At 41.8% G+C, this 27,613-nt stretch overlaps 1 protein-coding gene across 1 annotated transcript; it reads right to left on the bottom strand.

Moving 5' to 3' along the window:
• Positions 1 to 1,290: 1,290 nt before the first annotated feature.
• On the bottom strand, positions 1,291 to 26,803 carry LOC133954028 (RNA polymerase II elongation factor ELL2-like). Its single transcript, XM_062388286.1, has 12 exons — positions 26,553 to 26,803; positions 26,077 to 26,124; positions 12,956 to 13,083; positions 11,155 to 11,318; positions 8,383 to 8,624; positions 7,610 to 7,734; positions 6,725 to 6,839; positions 5,855 to 6,308; positions 4,980 to 5,031; positions 4,395 to 4,566; positions 4,224 to 4,268; positions 1,291 to 3,892 (listed from the first exon to the last, which is right to left on the bottom strand). The coding sequence occupies exons 1-12, from the start codon at positions 26,688 to 26,690 to the stop codon at positions 3,782 to 3,784; spliced, it is 1,794 nt and encodes a 597-aa protein (XP_062244270.1). The 5' UTR covers positions 26,691 to 26,803; the 3' UTR covers positions 1,291 to 3,781.
• Positions 26,804 to 27,613: the final 810 nt, after the last annotated feature.

The following is a 27,613-nucleotide window of genomic DNA, read 5'->3' as shown; positions in this document are numbered from 1 at the left end:
GTCGCTCACTGCTCTGTGTGTCCTGCACACAGATGGGTGTTTGCAGGTATTTCCCTACCTGCCTGAGTGTGCCTGCAGACATGCAGTGTACACATGCATGCCGTGTACACATGCATGTCTGTGCATGTGTTTGGGATAAATAAATGGATCTTAATCAATAGTGAGAGATGTCAGGTACATTGACTCACATTCATTTGAATGAAAGACCTCCATCGAGTCCGTGGCTCTTTGTTTCACAGTAGATTATCCTTCAAGCAGAAAGAAAACAGATCACTTGTGTTTTACAAATAAATAAAAGTATTGTGATTCCTTCACAATCTAGAGAGACATTTACAAATGGTGTATGGCATAGGAGTTCTGTTGGCAGGTTGTGAAAAAGCTCTGTTTCTATGTCTTTGTCGTTTCTGTTTGGTAATAACTGACTGGCAGTGTGTGTGTGTGTGTGGGGGTGGGGGGGTCTGTTCATGTGAATATGGCGTCTATGAGCCGACCTACCTGTGTGATAGAGTAAACTTTGTTTTTTTGTTGCATATTGTGGGCCTTTGGAGCCTTTAGGGAATTAAATAAACTAAATGAGCAATTCAAGATCAATAATCGTAACACGAATTGAGATATTGATGATTTGAGTGATTATAAGTCACATTTAGTCATGTGCTGCCATTTAGAAGCACAGGGATCCAGAAGACTTCTTTTTGTTTGTTTGTTTGTGCAATCTAATGCTATTACTGACACACAGTGATATAGAACCATAGATTATTGTATCCTATATTACAAAAACATGCAGCATTCATCATTTTCATTTTTGTGCCCCTATCAAGATTACATATATATACAGAGCAAGAGCTGTGTTTTTCCTCCTCACCAATCTCACTGTTAATAACCCCATGTTAATAAAAAGTTGCTTTTAATGTGTTGGGATGGGTTTTAATGCAACGTGATGATAAATGGATTTTACCCCAGAATTTACTTTTTCAGAAGTTGTCTTCACAAAAAAAACTTTGCAGAAGAGTAAACACAAGGATCTATTTTATGTGGACATGCAAAATGTGCTCTAGAGAATATAAGACATTTATAATGCATTAGTTTATATTCATTTACATTCAATATACATTTTTTAACCCAAAACACTTACAGGATGATTTGTTTTTAATTTTGTCATGTTGTTCCTCTATTGTCCAGTACATTTGCTGAGTCCTGTATCGCTGAGCAACTTTGTGAATAGAGAAAAGACTAATGATGATGACCAGAGTGAAACAGATAACTTGAAAATAAAAGTCTCGACCAATCAACTCTGAGGGCAAAAATGACTTTTATGCTTTTATTCGTTCAAACTTTGCAAAGAAAAAAAGTATACATTTGTAAAACACAGTCCATGATGCTCTCTGACTCTCTTCCCTTCAGCAGGTGTGCGGCACATTAACACACCCGCTGTGCAGTACACACTGGTGCTTCGTCAACGCCCAGAACCAGAACCACAAAAACACAGTGTGAACCTCTTATTGTGGCTTGTGATAAAGATTTGAAAAGATAAATAAATCTGACTTTGTGAGAAAAATTCTGTCCAGTGATTCATTCATCATAGTCAATAACCCACATATAATGATGGTCTTTAATCAACTACTTGACACTAATAAACCCTTTCCTCGCTGAAACATTCTCATAATTGCCGCCCACTACCTGAAAGTGATTGAGTATTGGCAATTTAATTATGATTAAATCCAACCATATGTCCAGGGCTCGGTGCGATGCAAGTAGTGATGGTACAGACCACAGTTATATTCCTGACGATAAATGCCTGACCATATGCCTCATTGGTGATTTTCAAAACAGAGTACCATAAGGATTACAACTGCTGAGTAAGCGATGTCATTACAGCAAATCAAAGTGTGCACTAAACAATTTAAAAATACATGACGACATTTTCCTCCTGAAAGTACATTTTCATTTTAAGACAGGTTTGAAAGTGAACTCTAACATAAGGCAGATAAACAGATGAAGAGTGGATAATATCACCATGTTGATATTGGCAGATGTTTGTTCTATAGAAGTTTAATCTTAAGGCTTCTATGTACATTATTGATTTTATAAATTGACATTCAGTATAGAAACTGCAACCATACACTACAATCTGACTGAAAATGTCATGACTCTGCTGCCCCCTTTTTTCAAACTGGGTTTAGTGCAAAAAAACCTTATTCGGTGCAGATTATTAACTGGAAACTGAAGGATATATATCCTCCAGGTTAATTAAGGAAAATGCCCAAGTACCACAACTGGTTATGATGAAGCAATTACATGATTTTCAGGGATGTTTTAAGTATTTGTTGAAGTGGCACCTGACCTCCCGTCTGCAGCCTCTGTCATTTAAACCGTAAGGTTTAGGTGAATTCGATGCAGCTTTAACCCAGTGACAGTCCACAATCATCAGGTCGAGCAGAGAAACAACACAATACGTCAGCTGAATGTTTAAGCTGCTCACGACCGCTCCCGCCTCCCTCCCGAGCTGCTGGGATACAAACACTTTGATTGAAACGAGATGTGACGCATCAAGATGAGAACAAAAACACGTTATAAAGGAGGAGGCTTAAAAATAAATACATCAGTAGTTCTAAGCAAAAGAGAGAAACTTCTTTCCAGTAGGATCAAATACTTCAACATAGACTTGGTGCCTGATAAATCAAGGCCAATAAATTGTTGTGAGGAGGAAATCTTTCTTTCCTCGCCAACTTATTCCAACAGCCACAGAGACCATTTTGGTACCTTTACCAATCACTAAGAAGAAATGGCTGAGGTGAATAAATACTTAAGATAGACACAAGTGCATTTAGGAGATAGCAGATAGCACATATATCGTACTGCACCAGGTTCTACGTTAATCTTTACAGATCAACATGTCCAGACATTTAAATCGTTTCCAGTTTCTTTTTCCATGAATTCAGCTGCTTTCAAAATGTTTTTAAATATTATAAGAATGTGCTTTTTCAGATTTCATAACAAAAGCTAACCGGGTGACTCAACATGAACAACATCTTCCTGTTCATTCATCTCTTAGTTATTTGAGTCGTAATAACCTTAACTGCATGTTTTCAATGGAAATGTATTCTTGACAAAGTCTTAATAAGACGTATAATAAGACTTTGTGAAATGTCAGTGTCTTGAAGTTGATGCAGTTAGGACTCTAAACACATGAAAGAAAACAGCATTAGAAACAAGTGGAGTTATCTGACCCCACTTTCATAATAATCGGTGAAGACAGAATCTGAACTGAAATGACTCGTCTGTTTCAATTATGATTCACACATGAGGCGACTTTCATATGGACTCACTCTTTTTTTATGCTGTAGAGGAACAGAGAAATTTGCCTGAAGAAATATTTGACTTAATATGTCGGAAATAAAGTGAATAAGTTAAAGTTGTGTTTGTTACCTTGTAAATGTTGCCATGAGAATGGCTGACACTGACAATGGTTTTATCTGTCCTGACATCATCATACGTAAAGATGGACAAATCTCATCATCCCAAGACCATCGTCCCTTCCTCCTTGGACTTTTAACATGAACATAACATATGAAGCAAATGATTTCTTCAATACAAACAGAATTACAAATAACATAAATCTGTTCTTGACTTAAAATCATTTGTGCTCACAGCATCATCCGTGGTCCCTGAAGAAACAAGTCCTCTTCTATCCCCCTCAGGTATAAATGCTTCGTGTGCTGATGTTTATGCAAAGAAGGATCTCCAATAAAAAAATCTCTGCAGTCGACAGAAAGCCTGTTTGCTACGAAGAAACCTGAGAGACATCATAGTCTATGATGAGCTGTTTGATGTAGGACAGTTTTTCATGGAGATACTCGCAGCGTTTCTTCTCCTCCCGGTAGCCTGGGAACTTCTGTGAAGAAGAAAGACAGAGGAAAGACAATGTTTAATAACATTACCTTTAATTTAGCTGACCCTTTTATCAAAAGCGACTTAAAATACGTGCATTCAACTATGAGGGAACAAACCCAGAACAACAAGAATCAAGAAAGCCAAACTATAAAGTGCTATAGGTAAGTGCCATATGCCAAGTGACCTGAAAATGTGAAGTATCTGAAATGATGATGCAGAGCTCAAAACCCATTTGGAGCCAAGTGTATCTGCATGGACCCTTTGAATTCTAATGACACTGAACTTAGAGTTCAACAACTTCTGGTACTTTTAACAGAGTGTGTTTGACTCACCTTTCGATATTTGTTGTACTTTTCTAGTATTTGGTCTTCCATGATCTGCATGGCATGAAAACGAAACATTTTGAAATTGTTAATATGAATTCAGGTGCATGAAATAATACCTTTGCATCTTTGTGTGTGCCTTGGGTCAGTGATGATGAGGAGTTGTGGTTGTATGTGTACCTTATAGTCGTGTGTGCCCGGGGACAGGCTCTTGATCTTGGACCCTAGCTGAACAAACATGTGAGTTATGGTGGCGATGCGAGAGTGGAGGTCTTTGTACTCATCGTACTCCTCACAGAAATCGCCCTGGTATCTCTTACGTTGCTCTATACTTATTATGGGGCTGTAGGTGCTACAAGAAGACACACAGACAAAAAGACTTAGTAATATACATGGGATGTAATATTTGTACACATCCCAGATGATATTCATCTCTGCCAGTGTAACAGATCTTATACAGCTAAAGATACATAGTCCTAGTCAAGTTTTCAAAAAAGGTAATTTCCATCAATCTTGCAGTTGCTCTTTCTGACACAAGATGGCAGCACATGGACACAATGTATTCTTACTATCTCGTACCAGAGCTAACGAGTGGAAGTTCTTATTGATGAACAGAAGATAAAATAAAATTGAATGGTTGTATTATTACATATGCATGTGGAAGTCCACACATGTACTGACATACTCAATGTAAAGGGAAACTACAGAGTAGACACTACATGTAAATCATGATAATAAAATAGTTTAAATTATCTTTACACTCACAGAACATAATCCGGCTTCTCCTCAGAGGCCACAGTTTTCCTGATGGTAAGATCTGAAAAAAGAAAAACACAAGACACAGAAAATGACTTTAGTGTGAGTTGAGTGGAAAAACTCGAACATGGCATGTTGTCACTGTAAGTTAAGCAATGTGTTTTTGTTTTTCAAAAATTCACAGTGTGTGTGTGTGTGTTTGAGCTTGTGGGTGTCAGGAGACGTCTCCGCTTAGAGACCCAAAGCGCTGCTCGAGCTGTTGTTGAGTCAATCAGCCACACAGAACACCGCGGACCCAAGAGACGCAGCTTAAGGGAGCGAACACATGCTTATGAGATAATACTGTATAAAAGCACCAGTGAGCTCTGAGACTCACCGACCCCTCAAGCCATTACCGCTGGTCATCGGAGTATTTGCGGTCAACTTATTACCGTGCAGGTAAGTGCCAGGGTAAAAATAACATTTCAGACGCATGAAAACAAACGCTGTCTGAGAATGTGACCACAATAACATGACAGAGTATTCAAACAAAGCCAACAGCATGAAATTAGGTCAACAAAACAAACACAGACTCTTGTCATAAATCACTGTGTTGATATCGGGGTATGGTAAAACGAAAAGGGGCTGTACCAGTGAGAGTACGGCCTCAATGTTCGGTTCAAACCCGTCTATGAGGAAACTAACCGTTCATGATATAAAACTGACAGGCATTCTGATCTTTGTAACCGAACCCACCCCGAGCCCCACGTTTTCCCCGATTACAGGCACTTGCAGCATAAACAATAAAGTAGATATCCAATCCAACGTGACCGAACCCGACCCAAACCGGAATAATGTTTCCCCACGATCAGTAAAATAATAAAATGTGCCGAAAGGAGCCTTACTTTCAAGTGTTTCCGGCTTCTGCTTAAGATCAGGACTCGTCTCCGACCAGTTCAGTCCCTGGTTGTCTTTTTGCCTCTCCCGCTCTTTGTCTTTGTGCTTTTTAGACTTCTTCTTTCTGTTCTGGCAGGTAGAGAGCTGCTGGTTTGTGCCGTCAGAGTCGCCCTGCGGTGGCAGGTGGTCGCTTCCCTTGGGTCCATGCTCCCTGCTCTCTGAAACAGGTGTGTCGGAGGTGCTACACAGTTTGTGGGCTGCAGAAAAGCTGCTGTGGCTCCCCGGTGAGGCGCTCTGTTTACCAGTAAGGTTAGTTGTCCCTTGAAACTCAGTCTTTGTGTGGAAGCTGTGGTTGAGGGTGGGAGTTGCATTGTTATGTGTTTGTTGGTGCAACCTCTGGTCCACAAGTTTTTGTCTCTTGGCAGCGAGCCTTTCCAGTGAGTCAGAAGGCACAGGGCGTTTCTGGGATAAGAGGAAGAAAAAGACAGATCAACCAAAACCACACAAACAACCTGAAACAACGCTCGTCCCGTCTCAACTCTACAGAGCAAAAGCCAGCATCTGTTTTCCTACTGACAGGATTTTCCCACTGTTAGCTCATTTTACTGCAATATACAATCCTGTACCTCTATGGAAACTGAATGGCACTACCATCCATCCGTGTGCAGTATAACGAAGATGTGATCATTATTCATCGAAAAGGAAAACGCTGTTTATCTAAATTCTTATTGGTTTTTTTCCGCAAAGTTATTTAGACGTACAAAATGACTTCTCTGTTTGAAAATAACTGGTGAAACTCTTTTGAAAGAAATGAAAACATATTTGAGACCAGAGGATTGGGGTTCAGAGGATTTAAGGAAAACAATATGATTATTTACCATTGGGGGATTTTTTACTGTGCTCTGATGAAGTGTCGAATCCTCTGAGGTCTTCAGTATCGACGCGTTTGCTTGAAGACTTCTCAAATGGTTGCTAATCTGCGGCTGCAATTTCCTATTAAACACAAAGAAAGAACATGGTAACCCCGACAATGAGACCATTGTGAAGCAGGTACAGAAAGGTTCTGTTTCTAAGAGTTGATTGGTGCGTGAGATGTGTGGGAATGAGAGAACAAGACGTGGAGGAGGAGAAGAGACGCCAGATAAAGATGGCAGCCACTGCCTGTTCACAAACGTGTTCAAACAATGCTATCACAAAAAAAGAAAAGTGTTCATGTCCTACTTTCTTTACACAACAGTTTTGGGGTTAAATCTCCTTCAGGCCATCAAGTCTTCTCCATGGTTTTTATTGCTATGTTTGTTTTGGGTTAAGTTAATATCTCCCACGTTTCCTCCAGCTTTGTTTCAAGTAGTCATAGATGATGTTCTGAATTTTTCCACTATATCAATCCACTTTTTTGGGCGGGGAGGATCCACTTTGTGTATGTCATATCCTAGTATCTGTTTTGTAGTCATGTACAATCGTTTTCCAGAACATTGATCATTTCTGGCATTTCCTAAATATATGTGAGTGGTCTACATCTGTTGCTCCCACTCTCTCTAGCCTGCTACATTTGTTTTTGAGGATTAACACCTGACCTTGGGCGTTATAAAGAAAGTAAGAGAATGTGTCGTCAGTCGAGGCAAAAACCATTACTCGTGCCAATAGGGAGTGAAAAGAGAAGAGCCTCTAAACAGGCATCCTGATGAGGCAGAGAGGGAAATGTGAGTATTGGTTTGTTGTAAAAACAGAGATTCCTATTGGGCTCAATGCCTGAGACCCACCTGGCCAGCAGCCTGCTGATCAGCTGCCTCTCCTCCTCGCTGTAGCCAGGCCAGTCCCTCTGCACATGCTTGTAGAAGTCGTCCCTCAGCAGGTAGCTGCTGTCTTTGGGATTCACTTTAGCCACCTGAAAAACAAGACGCCATACGATTGTTACATTCAACTTATTTTGGATTTTTATGACACTGGGGGAAAGGCCCTTCAACTATTGTCAAGTCTAGAATTTCTTATTTAACTTTATTTATCAGAAAGCTCAATTCAAATGCATAATTTTCCAATTGAGTGCGTCAGTTTCTTTGTCTCTTTCTTTCAGTGTCTTTTTTCTCCTCTCTAAGCTGCTCAGGCTGCCTCGCTCTGAAGACATCCATCTTTCAGGAGCCTCCTGACAGAGCAGCCCGCCCCCCCGCTGCAAACAAAATCACTGCAGTGACAATTACAGCATCAACCTAATTATACACATTGTGCACAAAAAAACATATGCATTCTAACACATACACAAACACACCAGTGATGGTAATACAAACACAAAAGTATAATTTCGAAACGACTGCAATGTATTGCTATTTTAATTTAATAGCCCCGGGTTTGTAATTAGCACAATTCACAATATTTTTATTAGATGTGTACATGTTTGTTTACCATTGTACAAGTCATTTAAATGTGAAACACACGTGTGCAGGTCCATTTGAGCATGATGCAACCTTTGAAATGTATACATATGTTTGTATGTGAGTGTTTCTAAACATGTATGCACACATATATCACTTTTGCCCACCTCCTCCAGTAAAGGACTGAGCTCGGCCTTGTCCTTGGGTCCGGCTCGCTCTCTGTCCAGCCACAGCAGCAGCTCTGGTTTCCTGTAGGGTTTCAGAGCCAGCAGGTGGATAATGCGTTCCCTCAGGGGCTTCTGGGTCGGCGTGGCTGTACCGCTGATCCTTTGGTTGTTGGTGGACTGCTTACAGAGGCTGCTGTCTGGCGTAGAAGGAGCTGACTTCTTGTTGAACTTGGTGCATTTACCTGAGCACAGGAAAAGAACAGGATTTAAAGTGACTCAGTCATTTGTGTCTTCACAAGTGACAAGAAATAAAATCGTTGGAGTTTTCAGACATTTAGAGAAATGTTCAATATGATACTTCAGCCACTAGGGGTCTCTCATTCGAAACAATAACAAAAGACCTAATTTGATGATGTGTAAAGCAACACAGGATCATGGGAGTTGTTGTCTTTTAAATAATTGTTTAGTGTCACTTGCTTTCCCTGAGCATTTACACATCAGGTAAATGGAAGTGACTTGACCTGCTTACCCGTGGCTTGACATCAGGGTCAAGCCACGGGTAAGCAGATCTGGTAAACTTGAAAGGCAACACAAGTAACAAATAATATATAATAGGTCTACGTTTTTTTCTACTGTATTTAAACACATTTTTTTTACATATCATATCCCATTTGGGCCAACTCAAGACAGAAGTAGTTGACCCAAAGATTACACTGTTATAACCAATAAATTAATCAATAAATTCATTAAAAACTGTATTTTTTCTCTTCCATTTATTAATTTAATTATTTATTGATTAATTTATTTATACTTAAGTCATTTTTATACTTCATAGCAGTGATGTGACAGTATAGGGTTCATCTTTTCTCTTTTTTCATCTTAGCTAAACTGTCTTGGCAGTTGATTGACTAATTGGGGAAACATACATCAGTATATCGTATGATAACCTTTATTTCTGGATCCCATGTGCACGCAGGCCTGCAGCTATTTGTCTTCATATGTCATAAACACCCGGCCGATCATTGGCTACATCTCTGCTGCCGACAGGCCAAGTTAGAGCAGTGAAAGCTATCTCACTGCACTAATCCCATTACAGGTTAATCTGTGCTTTGAAGGTGAGAGGGAGGTACAGAAAAAGAAGGCTTTTCTCTCAACCCAAACGTATGTCCTGAGACTAGATAATATCTCTATCCATATCATGTATCTACTGCCAGCCGTACATCGTGATAAGAAATATTCTGGATTATGTAATAACTAGGTTGCTTGATGTGCGTAGTGCCAGGTGCTTGCTCTATCGGTTTTGGCATGCCTGATAACGTGTACTGTCTTCATGATTACCTCCTGACACTGAAAGGGGAATGTAGAGTGCAGTTATTAAATGTTTGCCTCTGGGCCTATATGTTGCCAAGTCATTTTCACCTTAAGACCTGATGTTACATAATCCACTAAATCTATATTTGGTTGGAACCAGCCAGAGTTTCAGCTTCCCTGGAGCTCCGGCACCGACACAGGGGTCAAGAATCATGCCAAGAAACAATCTTGTATAATCTCAGTTATCGTAGGAGAAGAGAATTTAAGAGAAAAGTAAAGTGGAGACAGCTCTTCACTGCATGTTTGCCCACTCATATTCTCATTATAATAATATACTGTAAGGTTTTCTTGAACTCTGACAAATAGGGTAAAATTGCTCGTATCACATTTTAATTTATGCTACTTTTAGTTTTGTGGAAAACATCTCAACTTTTTGTAATTATCAGAGGTGTGTGAAATGTTTGGAGCAACTAGTTCTGTTTGTTTGTTCTGTGGTGATGCTGGTTGCACTTTTTCTTTCTGACACTGAAAAATTCCCTGGAGTAATTGAGCCACAGCAAGTCCACAGAACCCAGAGCAGCTGAGCTGCTGTTCACCTGTTTATTCAAAGTTTGGAGAAGCTCTACTCAGTACTTAAAACACAGAGCCGGCGAAGCAGTTGTTGTTGCATTACCGTGAATGTGTCTCTTGTCATTATTGTGATAATCGACCACATCACCTGCATTGAGCACCAGCCCCCACTGCTACAGAGCGCTGGTCGCCTGTTCATTCTAGGTTAAATGTATCACAAGTCCAAATCACACCTAATTCAACACTCTTCATGAACAGTGCAAGTCACAAACAGACAGACATTTGCAGACATATATTGCTCCATTTCTATTTGAGTGTTTGGCTCCAACCTGCAACAAATTAAAATTTTGACTATATAAATGAAACTATTTTACGGCTGCGTGCAGAAAACATTAATTTATTAACTAATTTATCACATCTGCATGAAACAATTCCTTTCAGTAGCATAAATGTTAAGAACCTGGCTCTAAATAACACGCTGACCTCCTCCCTCTGAAGTTTAAGGACAAACGCTGCTGACTTTGACCAAACATCTATTCTGTTTAAAGCCAGATGTGAGACACAGAAGGAATAAATGGAAATGACAAAATAATTAATATAGTAGACATGAGTTGGGTTTTGGTCTTGTTTTATAACTAAAAATATAGTCTTCACATCTGGATTTAGTCCACATCAAAACAGGAAGGTATCTGGTTTCCAGCTCTTTCAACCAAGGCAAATATTCCAATGACTTTTATTGGTGTTATTCTCTTTCTATTTTTATATGCCGTCAGTTTGTTCACATCCAATTAGCTGATCTCTCTCCAAGCTTTAAGCTGTTTGGCCTTTTCTGCACATGTATCATCCTCTGTTCCTGTTTCTGCTCCACAGGGGCCCCTGTTCTGTTCTTACTTGGATGTGTGGCTCCAGGTTTGATCTCTATGGCGGAGCGACTCCAGCTGTCCTTCTCCACCTGGGACATCCTCTCGCGGGTCACCTGGTAGGAGTCCTCTGTGGCACACACGGTGATCTTGTCCTGGATGACCCCCTGACCTTCCAGCTGCTCGCGGCCGTCACTGCAGGACACAATCACAGAGCAGTTGAACCGCAGGCCTCTCTGCTGGCTATACAGTAAACACTGTAGAAACTGGAGCAGCGAACCGACGTGAACTCCAGCATAAAGTGGCTTTGTGGTGGACGCTGGCTAAGTCTGCTCTATGGTTACTGTATGTTATGTCACAGACTAGATATAGACTTGCAGGCCGCTACATGTGAGGAAGCCAGATATGGTTGAAAGCATGTTAGAGCCTGTGGAAAACAGGAAGCATTGGCTTCGCACCTACCGGCACATTGCAAAACCAAATCTTGGATCAAAGTGAAAAAAGGTTTACATTAACAACATGAGCTGCTATGACGAAATATTAAGGCCATGTTAAACAAACAAAAATCTTATATTTTGAGAATTAAGTTATAATATAATGAGAAAGAAAGTCAAAATTTTACATGGGAAATATCAGAAGATCAGTCTGTTGCCTGCATTCAAATGATGAATGTGGAGCATCGTGTGAAATGTTACATAAGTATAAGTTTCACAACCCATATAATACTTGTAATAGAATACTTGTCATAAGCATCCGGATTGTGAGTACGTTGCCTCTTTTGTGGAGGAGAAAATGTTAATCGGTGGTCGACTGCGAGTTCGTTCACTACATCTCTCAGATATTCAAAAGGGTTTAGTAATTTCTCAAGGATGGTTTAAGATTCAGGATGCAGAAAAATTTAATTTTTTTCTTTATTATTGTAATATCAAAGTTTTTTTCCTTCAACATGGCCTCAATAGTGCATCCCAGGGGAACAGGGGAAAATAAATCAGTGAATTAACCGTGATGAAAAATGTAATTCTTTCAATTTTTGAATACCTCTTTTCTGAGATACAATTTAAATTATGAATATAACAGTATATCTGACCAGAGATCATATCCCTCCTTATCCTCTAAACATCAAATGTGGTGTTGAGCAGAGAGAGTAAACCTTCCCTCTCTCTGTTGCTCTTGGCTCCAGCAGCTGCGTTTCACTTCAGACCACAGTTTACTGTCTGGCAGCAGGAGGCAGCAGCAGAGCAGAGTAGCCCACAGTTTCCATCCACAGCCCCCCATAAACAAGGTATAATGGGGTCTGAAGAATGAGAAGGTCAGCCCAGAAATATACCGGAAATTACAACTGCCCCATCCTGTTTAGAAATGTCTCTCACGATGCCCTCAGAGACACGGGGACAAAGAGAGCAGAGGAAACAGAAAAATAAAATGACAAAAAACTATAACACTTGAACCTTAAATTGGGACTGACAGATCTGGAAACTTTTTATAATCAAATTCTCACGCTGCACATCAAATGCTATCGCTTCACCACAGCATATCGTTAGCAGTGACAGTACAGTACGACCAGAGCGGCATAGAAGTGATTTCTGGGTATTATTAAAATGAACGTGTTTTTTTTATCTGGGTGAAACTAATAAACTTTAATGACGTGGTATTGGATCGGGTATATAGATTAGCTCACTCTCCGGTGCCCAACCTATTTTCTGCAGAGGTATTTCTGATTCTGGCATCAGAACATCAATTATTTCCCGTGGAGATTCAGGCAGAGTCTTGAATCAGCAAAATAAGACTTGCAGTTGGCAAATCTAACAAGTTCCACCTGATTAACCGCTTACCTTGAGACATACTGATGGATGCAGTCAAAGCTGGCCTGAGGCTGGTCTTTGCTGTCGCTGGATAAGTAGAAGGAGAAGATGCGAAGAGCAGACACCGACTCCTCAGTGGGAGCTGGGATCTTGATGTACTAGGAGGAAAAACCGGAGAAGGTCAGATTTTATTAAACTTATAAAACATAGAAGCAGACGACCTGAACATTGTTGTATAACCACACAAACAACACATAAAAGTTAAATGCACCCACATTTTAGTGTTGTCACTTAAATGCCAGATTTCCCTTTCTGTTATTATCTTCCTTTTGTTTGTAAAGATGTTAAACCAAGTGTTCATCACAAATTGTGTGCACTGTGCAATATGTGTTGAAGAATAGTTATATTGTTTCACTGGCCTGGTACCAGCCAGTCACTTTAACTCGCCAATGTTTTTCCGAGTTCAAGCAACCTTTGTTATCTTTCAGACTTGGGAGGGAAAAGCGATTATCTACTCAGCAGAATTTCACAGGCAAACTGAGGCCAAAAGCATCGAAGCCAAGAACACAGGGCCGTCCAAAGTCAAGGTTTTTACAATGAGCATAAAACAATGGAGTTTCTCTTTTCACAACTTTCAGCCCACTGCAAAGGCCAGACTGTGACCAAAGAGAGAAGCTCCTAGAGGCCTGCAGCCATCGGCCTAAACAGCAGATATATTGCGTGCAGCAGATTTTGTCTTAGGATCCCTCAGCATTCACTGTAAGTATAATCATGACGGAAACTGTTGTGACCATCAGATTCGGATTTTTCAGACATTTTTTGGGCATAAATGGAAAACAATGAACACTAAAGACTGGGTTGGTAATCCTGGAAAAGCTAGGAAACGCACTCTGAAAATATGCTACCGTAACACCCCCCCCCCCCCTTCCATCAGCCTTCTGGTCAAAGCTACGCCCATAAAACACATACAAATGCACCATGAACTGCTGGAAGACAACTTCTCTGAAACCCGCTTGCTCACTTCCTGCTCACAGCGCTGTATGTCTCTCCGGCCGAAGACTTGAGTAATTTGCAGTGAGAGCAAGGACAGGGTGTGCGCAGGTCAGTTACTACTGTTGATGAACGTACGATGAATTATCATCTGAATCTGCAGCTTCCTTCTGCTTGACAGAAGTTGAATTTTAGAGAGTTTCATCTTAAATGTTAAGCCGGCAACTAGTGTGTTAAATAATGAAATACTCAATTAGAATGGTTATTGTAGGTGAGGGTTTGATTCAGACCTTATTACATTAAAGGAACATGCATTCGAACTGGTGGAAAATCTAACCAACCAACCAACATTTGACCAGACAACTTAGTGTTTTCATCTGTGAAATACAATCTTAACGTAATGATACGGGACAACCAAAGACACAGGAAATGCATCTGTGCAATTTAACATTTCCTAATTGATTCATCAGACTCTCTTCCAGAAACCACAGAATTTATTTTCTGTACTGACAAATGTCAGAGTTTCCACCTGTAGAAGGAAGCTCTCTTCAAAGACCCACATTGGACACATTAAATTGCACAACCTCTTCAACACCAGTACTTCAATATTATGGTGTAAAAAGTACTTCACAGACCAGCAGAGTCCGATTCATGCTCTGCAGAGGTTTGGTTGTGAAAATCGTCCTGAAACAAGATGACTCTCATATGAGTTTTATGTGGTTTCCTGCAGAGGACAGGAAAGAACATACACGTGTGACCTCTGATGAATGTCACTGGGGAAAATCTGGGAGATAATGAGAACTTGTGAGCACACCGTGCTGTCGGCTGACTGTAGAGCACTTTGACTATGATAGATGAGCTGTGGAGAAAAATTCTGCTAAAGCAAAATCATAAGGTCAGCTACACCTTTAGAGAAACTATTGGGAAACAACAATGTCACTCCCTCATCTCTATTTTCATAGAATCTCACCACAGCATCGTATGTATGAACACACACACACACATACACACCCAGGATCCAGAGTGCGACTTTGTGTCTCTCTGTAACTTAAAATAAATCTCCTTGGGTAAACAGTGTTTTTAAGAGTCCGCTCCACTGAGGCCTCCATGACATCTCCTGGCAGACTCAGTGGAGCGCAGCTGAGCCAAGGCTGCAACCTCCAGGGCAGACAAACTCACACACGAACACACACAGAGAAATAATAACAGATCACGGAAAATGAGAATCAGTAAAAAAGGCCAGGATCTCGACTGATTTGACCACTGAAAAAGATGTAATTGCACGGTTATTCTGCAATACTTCCCTGGTGCTGTCATTTAGTTTTATGAGAAATTTGCAAAACTGCACTTAACATCATTTTGGGGGTATACGAAACACAGAGGGAGAGATTCTGGGATGTCAGTAGCAACAGGGACTACAGTAAATAAAGAGACTCTCAGCAGAATTTTTCTAAAAGAAGTTTTGTTATAGCACATAATACTCTGTATAAGCCTTTATTAATTAATTAGGACTTTAAATTACCCGCAGGATAATCTGTGCCACAAGATACGGCTTGTCAGTCCAAGTATGCTGCGTATGAAAGTGATTTGTGAAGTGAGCTCTGCAGAGACAATACTCAGCAGGGGTGGTCCATTACTTCTGCACTGTCCTTAAAAGTCATTTCAGCTGTTCTCCCCGACCCAGACGTTGGCTCTATTCTCTTATCAGCTCTCTGCATGTGTCCTTACATGCAGGCCCTCACCACAGGAATTTATGCTATAAACAGCTGAGCTCCGATGGCACCGCAAGATACACAGCAGCTTTCATGGAGCTGCACAGGTGGATCTTATATTTGACGTGTCCTGTTGTGGATTGTGTAATAGCTACGTGTGGTAGCCCTGCAGTCATAAATGCTTAAATCACACTGGAGGGGGTCACAGAGGGGATAGTCTATTCAACATTTTACAAGATGATGACTGGACTTTTCATGACCACTTAGTCTATCCCTCATCTAAACAGTAATAAAGTTTAAAAGCTTTGTTAATTCAAGTACTGTGGGGATACAAATAAATAGTAACGTCACTATAAACACTCACTTCTCGCTCATCTTACGAGATCTTACTTGAGAAAGTGTTCATCAGGCCTCAACATGAAACCAGACAAACTGCTTGTAGTCACAAGCTCGTATTTCAATTTTCTGCTAATCGTGGTTTGGAACTCTCGATTTCCTACAAGAGCTAAAGCCATCGGACAATACTAATGGCACTAGAGCACATACCTCCACCAAGGCTCAACAAGGCCCAATTGCTGTTACCTGTCTAAAAACACCTAGAGTACCTCGCAATGTTAAAGACAAAATGGAATGGGTTCCCATCCTTCCACCATGTTGTGTGGAAAGTTGTTGCGTAGTTTTTACGTGCTGACAAAAAATTGTCAACTCTATGATAATAACTATCCACAAAGTGAAAGAACACAACATCCTATAAAGAGAGAGGAGGGAGAAGGTAGAATTTCCTAAATGAAAAGATTCAGCGTCCACCTGGCAAACGCTGCTCCCGTGGATTACTTGGAATAAACCAGACAGATGGTTCTGAGCTCTGTTGCCTGAGTTGAATTCCACTTCCAGTGAAAACCAACTTTCACTTTAAGTGTGATTAGCATTTCCTGAGATGTGCAGCATTAGAGCAGCAGAGAGGAAAGGCTGTCAGGAAATATTGCTTTAAAAAGAAACGTTGAATGGTTGCTCAAATTTTAAGTCACAAAAAGTAACTGGTCTTGTTCAAACAAACCTTTGATTTTTCAAGCTTTCTGGTAGCAATTGTTTTTGTCTGGGCTGAAAAGCCTGAGTTCACACATGTCTTCCTCAGGCTGGCGGGAAGAGCGGCAGACGTAATGGACATCTAAGTGGAATTAAATGCCTTTAATGTGCAAGAATGTAAGTGTTATTCTCATTAATGGAAAACGATAAGAAGACTGTGCCGCTCAGTCAGAGAGAAGATCATCAGAGGACATTTCCTCCAGTCTTCCTGCAGAGTGGCAGCAATTAATAATTTACTGTCGTGGTGTTATTGGATTGTGCCGTGTGCCGTTACAGGAGTCCAGCTGTTAGAAATGCACCAACATGCAGAGCGTTCAGCAGCAGTTAGATGGCATCCAGCCAGTGAACATGGTTCCAATGAACTTTAACGGGCAGATTTCTTGACCCCCCGCTGTGAAAATTACGACGAGCACTCTCGCTCCCAGCCAGCGGGGCTGAAGCACTAAAGCCTTGTGCATCCTCCTGAGAGGCACACACGACAATTCAAACCCAGAGAGGCTCTCTTTCAAAAGGACTTGGCACTTAAAGAACTCAACTGACCATGAATAATTAAATATTTATTGTCTTTCTTTCAGGGTAAATATTCAGGGAATCTGCGGGTTCCTTCTGATCTTTGCTATCGTCAAAGGGAGCAGAAATACAGCTTCAGTAACAATACAAGCAGAGATAAAGTTCACAATGTGGTTATGTAGAAAAAAAACTCTTATTTGCAAGGGTCAATCCGTGAGAACTAAATGTTGCTAAGATTTCCCTACAGTCTCCAGTGACTTATGTCCTGAGTAATGCTCAGTGACCCCCAGAGGCCAAAAGGCAAAGAAGCGAACCGAGAGAACCCTGAACCTGACAATTGATTCAACACACAACTCATTCTTTTAATCCAAACTGTGGCCCCCCCTTTTTACAGAGCAGCCTCACACATTCACCTCCAGTCGATTCACTTTTATCCCTGTGCCTCCGTCTCACTCTCCACATTCCACATCCTCATCTCATTTAGTACAGCTAAGACGGTCCAATAATTCCTCCTGAGTCTCAACAAAAAGCAAATATCAAGCCCTGCATGCCTGACTCCCCTCTTGTCTCCATCAATCTCTCTTGAAGGCGTTACTCCAGGCGTATGTCCATCCGTCCATCTGTTCTCTGCGTTTTCAAACTTCACAACACTTTTTGTCTCAACAGTTTTAGCTGTTTACTCGAGACCTTATACGTTTTACCATTTAGATTATTTGGAATATGATTTGGAGCAAAGGAAAAAAACTGGATGAAGTAAAGTGTACCAAATCAAACAGATGAAACAATGGACAAGAAGAAATGAAATTTCAAATATTAGTGGTTTTAAATGCTGGTGTGACGAAGATGCAACAACAAAGCTTAAAGGAGACAGATGTAAATTAGGTATGTCATTATGGTCAAGTGAATTCATTTGGAATATGGAAAAAAGGACGAAGGTAAAAGACTGTGTTCATAATATTTTAAAAGTGTCAAACCTACAAATCCAATAGGCCATTGATACTGAGCCCTTTCACTTCCACTGAGCTTCTTCTTGAATTGACCCTTGTTGTTGTCATAGTGCTTGTGTCTTGTATGTGTGCGTATATAGTGTTTTATAAAGTGTAACCTATTTAAAGTAAAGAAGACAGAGCTGATCGTAGCTAACAAGATTTTGGGAAGTATGGGAAACATTTCCATGGTAACAGAAAGCTCTACCAATCAGAGACATCACTACTACACACAATGATTGTGGGTAGTGTAGCATTTCCTCTTGACATCGCGAACAACACACATTTTTCTTAGAACACATTTGTTATTATTCCGACTTGGGTCCTCTAAAAGGAGCATATGAAATCATTTATTTTTACAGACCAAATTGGATGGTAACAACATAATGAAAATCTATATTCAGAAACTAAATTGGTGATTAAATGGAAGCGATGTTGTGTGTCTCCTGTGCAGAGCCTCCAGCAGCTGGAGGGCCCACGCAAGGCAGACAGCGATGGTAGTGCAGCTTTATATTCACGATTGAATATTAATTTCACAATCAAATGAATCTTTTTCGCAACTTTTCTGCTATAAATTAATTCCGAATATTCATTGAGAATCCTTATCAGCAAACATGCATTCCCTCAGGGCCTCCAACAATTATGTTCATGATCCTGCTCTATTAATCATGTTAGAAAATGTATGTGGAGACATTTCACACAGCCTGGAAAACACAGCAGCACTTTTAGGTTTGATAAGATGTTGACTGCAGTTCCCTAATTATGTTTTTTGAATGGCAACTCAGTGAGAAAAACATATATTTATTACATTTATTATGCCAGTGTTGTCTAACTGTGCCAAGACTTAAACATTTCTAACACAAGTTAGAAATCTAAAATCAAAAACCCCAAATACGATGATTTTCATGTTTAGGATTCAAAATGTTCACCTGAATAACACATGCCAAGTAACACAGAACCTTAAGCCGATCTTAGATGTGACCTGCGTGTAAGATCCGGAGAATTGGATAAGGAGTTTACCCAGAGTTTGCCTTCCACACAAGCACATCACAACAGAAACAAATCCTCCCCGTTATCCAGGCGAGAGGTGGAGCGCTGTGGAGATCACGTGAACACACAGGCCGCGCCCTCAGCTCTTATCACCAACTCTCTCTGTCAGTGTCTACTACGTGTGTGTCACCGCTTTTTCACGGGGAGAGATTTGTTTTGATTCTGTTGAGAAAAGCTTCCTCAACCATCCAGCAGGGTGGTATCCCCCAATGTGCTCCCTGGAGAAGATACACGGTGTCTGCGGAGTTCAGTGCATGTCTGAGAGCAGCTTTACTGTCAAATTTCAGCAATTCAAGTTTTGACACAATGAAGGACGAGCCTGTGTGTGTGTGTGGCAACACTTTCTTAATGAGCCACAGTTCACTCTCAACTGTCATAAATGTCTCCCCATGTTGAAGCAGCAGGACGGGAAAGGCTTGTTTTCTTAGCTTTATCAAACTATAAAGTCGATTGAACAAAAGCTGTGAGAGACTCCTGTCAGTGCATGGGGCTTATGTTTCCTGCAAGCTTTTGGTTGAATGTGGGGTTTGGGTGTAGATCTCATGCAGCCTATTGTTTCCACATCCTCTGCAGCCTGAGTAATGGCCTTCTGAAAACAGGCCGTCTTTTGTTCTGGCCTCCTCGGCTCCAGAGTGGGATGCCGTGGCACAGCTTCCCCTCTCTGGTGGATAGGAGGAGAGGGAGGAGGTGCATGAGGAGGTGGTGGACGGAGTGAAACCTGTCGCCACCACCGCTGTCTGTTATCAGCAGGAGGCAAATCAGTCTGTGCCGGGTGTAAATGCAAACTGTGTGTGTGTGTGTGTCTGCGTTAATCCAGCATGAGCAGAGAGAGCCTCAGCTCCAGCTCCTCTCACCGGGGCGTAAATCAGCATTACTGCCACTCATAAGACCGAGAAAGGAACAAAGTCTATCAGCTAAACATCTCCACCAGTGGCTTAAAGACACACAGACAACGACAGTCACACACACACACATACATACATGCTCAGACAGCCAGCCTCCACCCTCATCCGCACCACACTTCAGTAAACACTGCTTCTCATCATCTCATCACAAACAAAAGAGCCCAATCGTTCCCAGGGCCACAAGTTGACACATGCCATTTAAGACTAGCCCCCTCCACAATGGAAGACAGTGATACACAACACAATGTGTGTCTGTGTCTGCGGCCCAATGGAAGAGAGAAGGATGAGGGGCAGCAGACACAGAAGAACATACAAAGATAGAAACTAGATGAATATTAATGCTAAATAAAGCCTAACAAATCTACATGCCTTTCACAGGTATATTGGTGCATATGCTGTCCGAGACATGACAATTTAAAACATGATTAGGTAATTAGGGAAAAGTTCATCAATATCTATAAATTATTCTGTGAGAAATCAATGAAAATGTTCCAGGAACTGAAACAAAATCCTGGATCTGCCCCAGATATGGATCCGCAACAAACTTTTATGAGTTCTTTCCTGACCAACACCACTAACTAACAAACAGACAAACAAATGTGGACAAACACATAAAGTCCTTAGTGCAGGGCAGACAGCGAATAACTCCACAAAGGCTAAAAGCCTTATCATATCATGCAAGAAAGTGAAGCTAAATGGCTGGATCATCTCCAAAATTGAATGGTTTCCTCTTGGGTCATGCCCGGAATTTAATTGAATCCGTCTAGACATTTTTTTTGCAAAATCCTGCTAACAAACACAAGAAAGGTGATTTGTTCCAAACGTATCTACTAGCAGGTCACATTCCCTAAAATCCTATGAACTCTCTTCAAATCAGTGTCGCCATCAGTTTAAAAATCCCAGTGTTGGACGTGCTCCAGTGTTTAATGCATAAGTCTGTTTATAATCCAACAGTCAATCAGTCAGCACTTGGAGCCATGCAGTGTCTTCTCTTTCTTGCCTCTTCCCACATGCTGGAAGTGAGTGATTAATGTGGCTGCCTTGAGTGGGAGACAGTGCATGTAATCAAGCCGCAGCCTATAATCACATTCTATCTTCCTTTTCATTTGCAATTTCACAGAGGGACATAGCTGCCACCAGAGCTGTGAGCTCCACCACTCAGAGAGAGAGGCCGGGTATGAGGGAGGATGAGAGGAAGGGGTGCTGTGCCATGAGAGTCCCCAGAGGTTTCCGACTGCAGTGCCGACAAAGACACATCCCCGGCAGTTGCCTGAGGGCCAAACTGTCGACTATCCACAAATTGTGGGTCACTGTGCCCGACAACCGCCCCTCCTCCAACCCCATCCCCACAGAACGCTATGTTTCTAGACATGCAGGACCAAACCATAACGTGTGTGTGAGTGTGCGTGTGTGTGTGTGTGTGTGTGTGTGTACCTTTTATGCCTCATTAGTTTATGGTGTGGATTTTCACATGAGGGAATTAGACGGGACACGTTCCACAGTGAGCCAAGATGTGCTCCACATCTCAAGCTGCTTAATTGGACAGAGAAAGCTTTTCTCTCCAGAGCTGCTGCAGGATCTCAGAGGGCCACTTGTCTTCATCTCGTGCTTGCACGTTTGCTAAACAAATATGTAATCCTGTCGCCACACGAGATTTTCATTCTTGGGTTTTTAGCAGACGTAGCAAGATAGTAGTAAACTGGGATTATGGTGTTCAAAACATTATAATCCCTCAACAGTTTCCTCTTTGTTGGCACACGCACAATCATAAACAAGATCTGCCAGAAAACACCACACGTTTATAACAAGTGACACACACACACAACACATGCACACTGGAATGCAGTAAAAGCTCTTATGGAATGTCAACGTTTGCATGTGCTAACTTCAATTGCAATACTTTTTTCACGTGTTGCAATGACCCTTGAACTCTGCAGCACAATGGAAGTCACATTCACTGGTGGATACTGTTCCTGGAAACATGAAGACACTTTGTGCTATGTACGTTCCAAGAGGATTCACACACATTAAGAGTACATTTTTACAGTGGTTTACACACTTAGATGATCTGCGAGACAGCGAGTGTTTTGTTTGGGAACAAAGATGGAACGGTTGCAACTCAAGCCGTTTTCATGCCTTTCACACACTGTTTTCTCACATCTGCTCTTTCGGATATCATCCAGAGATCTTACTGGGGGGCTGGCCGGAGAAACTCCAGAGACAGAGTTTCTGTCACTTGGACATTTGCGTTCTCACACACAGCCCCTCCATAGAATGTTAGGAGATTCAGTGCATCTCTGAAAGCAGCTTTGTCATCTACAAAACACTAAATGGTCAGGGCCTTAAGTGTATTTCTGAAATGGTAGCTAGTGGTGTGTTAGAACTAGAGCGTGAAATGGCATTTAGCCACTATGCTGCCCGTTGCTGGAACCAGCTCCCAATGGAGTCAACCATAACCTGATTTAATCAGAAGTTATAAACTGCTCCATTTAGTTCACTACTTCACTTGACCAATTCATCTTACTCTTTAATTAGACATTACAGTTTTACAATTTGTGCTTTTATACAATTTCTATGTTTTACCCTTTTAAATCTTTTCATGCCTTATATTTCTCTGAAGCCCATTGGATGACCTCTCTGTATGGTAATTAGCTATACAAGTAAATGTGCCTTGCATTGCTTAATGCAGTCAAAGCTACGTTGGTCCATGTTTAAAAACATCAGATAAAAGTCTAGACTTCAACCTTTGGTCACGGTTAAACTGCTACTTGTTTATGCTGGAAGATGTTTGCAGTCTTCTCCGTCTTAAGTCTTGACTCAATTAGTTCCACAGCAGGAAAGTTTCTATCATGTTGAGCACAAACGAACCCTGGGGAGAAGCCACCACACATCTGGACCGACTGTAATGTGTCGGGCTGCAAAACTCAATTCATTTCGGGTTATCTAAGCGGGGTGACAACACACAAGGCTGCATTCCCCCACTTATTGTTATTCAAATCAGAGGAGACGACACACAATAAGAGAGAGGGCTCCTGGGATCTCGGCATAGACACGCAGACACGCACACAAAAAACCACAAACTCAAACACACAGATACTTGTGCAAGTGGCAAAACTTCCCTCATTCCCTTGCTCTTTTATACACAGAAGTAAACACACACCACACAAACACACACACACACAGGGTCCTCAGGGGGATCCTCTCTGGGCTGCTTTAACACTGCTACACAATGGGCAGTGAGGGCAGGACAGGAAAAGGGAGGTGGGACATGAATAAATCATGCCTTTAGGCCACACAGGACACAGCATAAACACACACACCCAAATAACACAACAACACACAACAGAATCAAACAAATTAAAGAATGGTGTGCCAGTCCTAACCCGTACACACCACTTTGACACACAAGGTGTTTTTTCTCTCTCTGTCTCACACGCACACACAAACACAGAGGGAGAAAAAGTTGGACTCCAACGTGCCAATAGGATGGGGAAAGTCAGCTGGCCAGAGTTCGTCTACTCTGTCTCTCTCTGTGTCAAAGCTACATACACATAGCAAAACACACACATTGATGCTCGTCTGAGTCAGGCAGACAGGGGAAAGGTAATGCACACTGAAGTCATCATGTCTCACACTGTAATCAGCAGCCTTATGGCTCCTGTAATTACCTCTAAACATTCATTTGGCTAATAACTTGAGCTCTCCGTGCCATATAAGGGAGAGGTGTGGGAACAATCCCTCCTCCCTCACAGAGTCAGTAGAGGTCCGAAGAGCAACTGTGACGCTGTCAAAACTCAGGGTTACCTCCACACTACTACGTTTTCAAACTAAAACGATCCCTGTCCACACAAGCCTTTTGGCTCCAAATCAGTTTTAATGCCCATGCATACTAACATGCCTGAAAACAGATATCACGTGACCACTCACACACACACTGAACACGTGAGTTGCTGTTAGTAAAGACAACAGGGGCAGCAGGCCGAGGCTAATGCCGGTGGTTTTCTTCCAGAAGGAGATCATGTGATAAGAGCCTGAAGAATTCACGATGAGTGTCAACGTAATAGTTTCCAACCATCACAGTTTCTGCCCGTCGACTCCAGAGTCCAAAGATTTAAACAGGGACAGCAGCGGTTCCAAACTTATCCGTTTCAGCGGAGTACTGTGGACGCCAGATGTAGCCATGCAGAGTGGACGTGTTCTCAAACAAATACATAATACTGTAGTATGGATGAAGCCAGAGACACCGGCCTCAATGCAATACTCTGCTACATTCAGTCTTACAAGCACTTGATGAAAAAAACTAACTTACAATATAAGGTGATGCAAAATCAGTTAATGCTTTCTTTTGATTTGAAAAGCTGGCTCTCCAAAAGAGAGAGAGCAAAGTCAACAAACTGCCTCTTAAGGGGAGTGGATCCATGTGTGTCCGTTCAGGAACACTTCACTTGGCAGCTGCAGCAGTTTCTCCAGTCGAGTTCACTGACTCCAGTCAGCGTGCTGCGTTTCATGGACAACTACTCCCCAGCACACACTCAGTGCCTCAGCTTAGTGAGTGAGCTGTGAAGCCTCGGATTGGATTTGCAGCTTGTCTTCTAATTTAATGCCACACATATTCCTGTGGAGGTGGACAAGCCCTGACTGACAGCTTGTGCACAAGCCAGTCAGGTCACTTTAAGCAAACCTACTGGATTAATAAAAAAGCCACAGCCACCTAATTATAATCCTAATGATAACAACAACAACAACAAGGAGGACGTATAAATTAATATGACCACCCTGACTCCTTCAAGGAAGAAATGACAAGTGGTTCAGGGAATTATTAAAGTGCAACACTCTTTCAGTTAAAACTAAATCAGCTGAGTTCTAATAATACAGGAGTAAAGCGCCCATTGCACTGTTAACCACACAGGCCCCTCACAAACTTCACCACCACTCAGCTCATCTTGTCGTGACAGGAAGGGGGTTGCAACTCTTTCTGGCCAGCCCCATGCAATTAGCATTGACTGAAAGGTAAAGTATTCCCCAGGGACACAGCTGCTCCGGACTTCAGTCCAAACACAAATACTTCAGATTGTGTGCTGCGGATCATTGTGCTGCGATGACACGCCATGTGCTTGCACCACATACAGTAAATACTCACACGCACAGACATATTTTGCACACATTTAATCCTGTTGTCACCCTATTTGACTTATGATTACTCCCCTCCACACTGTTGACTCCGGCTCAGTCACTCTGTGTGTCCCTCCCTCCCTCCCTTTTCCCAGCGTCACTCACTGACCTAACAAAGCCTCTCCACAGTCTCCAGCCTGACCCAATAACCTGCATGCCTCCTATCAGCTGGAGACGAGCAGCTATAAGCTCTCATCTGAGCCGCTGCGAGGCGCAGCAGTGCGGTGGCACATGTGAGTCAACAGCAGCTTTGTGTGATGAACAAAAGCGTCTTTGCAGTTGCTGAATTTGTGAAATTATTTGGCACAAACCTTTATTTTAGAAATGCATGCACTTGAGATTGCCATGTTGGTCTCCTATATATATCAAATGAGAAATAAAGCTAACCCTTACTAAACGTAAATCAGGGGCGGCTCCAGGGATGGGCTCAGGGGGCACTGAATTCTAAAAGCAAACTAGTCTCTTAAAATCAATGCTAACAAATAATATGACAAATTACGTTTTTGAAGAACACACTGTGTTTGAACAATTTTCAAAACATGTTCAATCACGTATGACTTTCACCAAAGCTATTGAGCCAACAGTAAACAGGGAATTGACTTCAATGTGCACCTCAATGAATCGGGAACGGTGCATGGATGAAATGTAATCTCAATTGTGGCCGGCGATTTAGAAATAGAATAGATCTGCCACTGGCATACATAATAATAATAATAATAAGATCCAAAAATGAAACTTACCCCTTGGTTTCCTTTGAAACAAATGGATGGTTGATTTGGCAAAGTTCCCTGAGAGGAAGAAGCAGAAAAACAAACCATTATCATTTAATGTGATAACGTGTCATTTGAGCTCATAGGACAGGTCATGCCTGTTGGGGTGTTTAATGGTCTCCGCTCATTATGAGACAGTAGCAAGTCGATCAGTCAGACTTCATCGTGAAGGCTTCCCAGCAGACAGCTGAGTGTTTCCCGTCAGGCAGCGGGCTCAGACCCTGTATGTCCCTCACACAGTCACGTAGCCTCACACGTTCAGCAGGTTAACACACACAAGTGAACAAGTCGGAGCTTCTCTAGTTTAACTAGTAGTAACACAAGAAGAAAGCGGAGACGACCAGAGAGTGAAACAGCGGTGGGGGAGCAAAGAAGCCACACTTGTCAAAGTTGTCTCCTGATGAATCCACGTCCTCACACACGCAAACGTGAACACACAAAGGTACCTTGAGGTTTTGATGAGCCTCCAGTGCTCTGAGAGCCGTGTCCGTGAGCTTGACGTGGAGCAGCGTCCTGCTGGAGCCGCTCCGGCTGCTTTTCCCGCAGCAGAGCCCGTAGAGCTGCTCCTGCCTGAGAGAAGCCATCTCCGGCTTTTCTGAGACTCAAGTCAGAGCTGCTTCCACCGTCCGCTGCCCTGACGTCACGCTGCGAGGGCGGGGCCACGGCGACAACAGCACCAGTGACCTGTGCTTAGTGAGTTTGTGTGTTTGTTTGAGTGTGTGTTTGTTTGTGTGTATGACTGTATTTATACTTGCTACGATAAACTCATCAGTTGAACAAACTATCAAATTATTTCCTATGGTTTTTTTAATCACATTTTCATATTTGTTTTATTTATCTGGATCAGATTTTATCAAAATTACAAGATAGATCATTTCCTGGGGACCCTCTCATGTCCCTTGGAAACATCTCCTTGACATGTACATGCAGCGAAATGTGAAGAACCTATTTGATATTTGTGTTAACACAAAAGTCCCAGTGACTGCCTCCTGACTCTCTGGCCAGCCACCTTGTAAAAAGACCACAGAATGTCCTGAAGGGGCCATGTGAGAACACAGCAGGGGGTCCGATGGGGCGTGTTGATGATGCTTTCTTGTATGCAACAGACACAAACATGAATAAAATAGAAAGTAAACAAGAATGTCTAAAGACGTGACATCCTGTCTATTCCTGCTGCACCACCCTTTGCATGAATCTCTGGTGGATTTGTTGCTGGTGTGAACGCTACTGAGCGGAGAATCTCCTGCTGTGTTCTTCATGTGTGAACGGAAACCTCTGGAGAAGGTAGGGGCCCAATTCTCTGAAGTTCCTCCGGAATTTATGTCTAAAAACAGCCTAGGAACATATTTTAAAAATACCTTCACTATGTAAACAGAATACCTATGATAATTTCAATTTATGAATCTGGAAACTTTTCACAGGAACCCTGGCACGGACCCTAATATGAGAAAAACTGATCTGGTTCATCGGATTAGTTGTTTCTGGAGGAGTTGCTCTCAGAAATGCA

This window comes from Platichthys flesus, chromosome 1 (genome assembly GCF_949316205.1).
Source record: "Platichthys flesus chromosome 1, fPlaFle2.1, whole genome shotgun sequence".
Taxonomy (NCBI): domain Eukaryota; kingdom Metazoa; phylum Chordata; class Actinopteri; order Pleuronectiformes; family Pleuronectidae; genus Platichthys; species Platichthys flesus.
The sequence above is the reverse complement of the archived record's forward strand: the minus strand, read 5'-3'. Positions and strand labels throughout refer to the sequence as shown.

Coding starts and splice junctions, on each gene's coding strand:
- LOC133954028 (XM_062388286.1), bottom strand. CDS start 26,690: ATGGCTTCTCTCAGGCAGGAGCAGCTCTACGGGCTCTGCTGCGGGAAA. Junction 26,125..26,552: donor AGGCTCATCAAAACCTCAAG/GTACCTTTGTGT, acceptor TCTTCCTCTCAG/GGAACTTTGCCAAATCAACC. Junction 3,893..4,223: donor AGTACAACAAATATCGAAAG/GTGAGTCAAACA, acceptor TCTTCTTCACAG/AAGTTCCCAGGCTACCGGGA.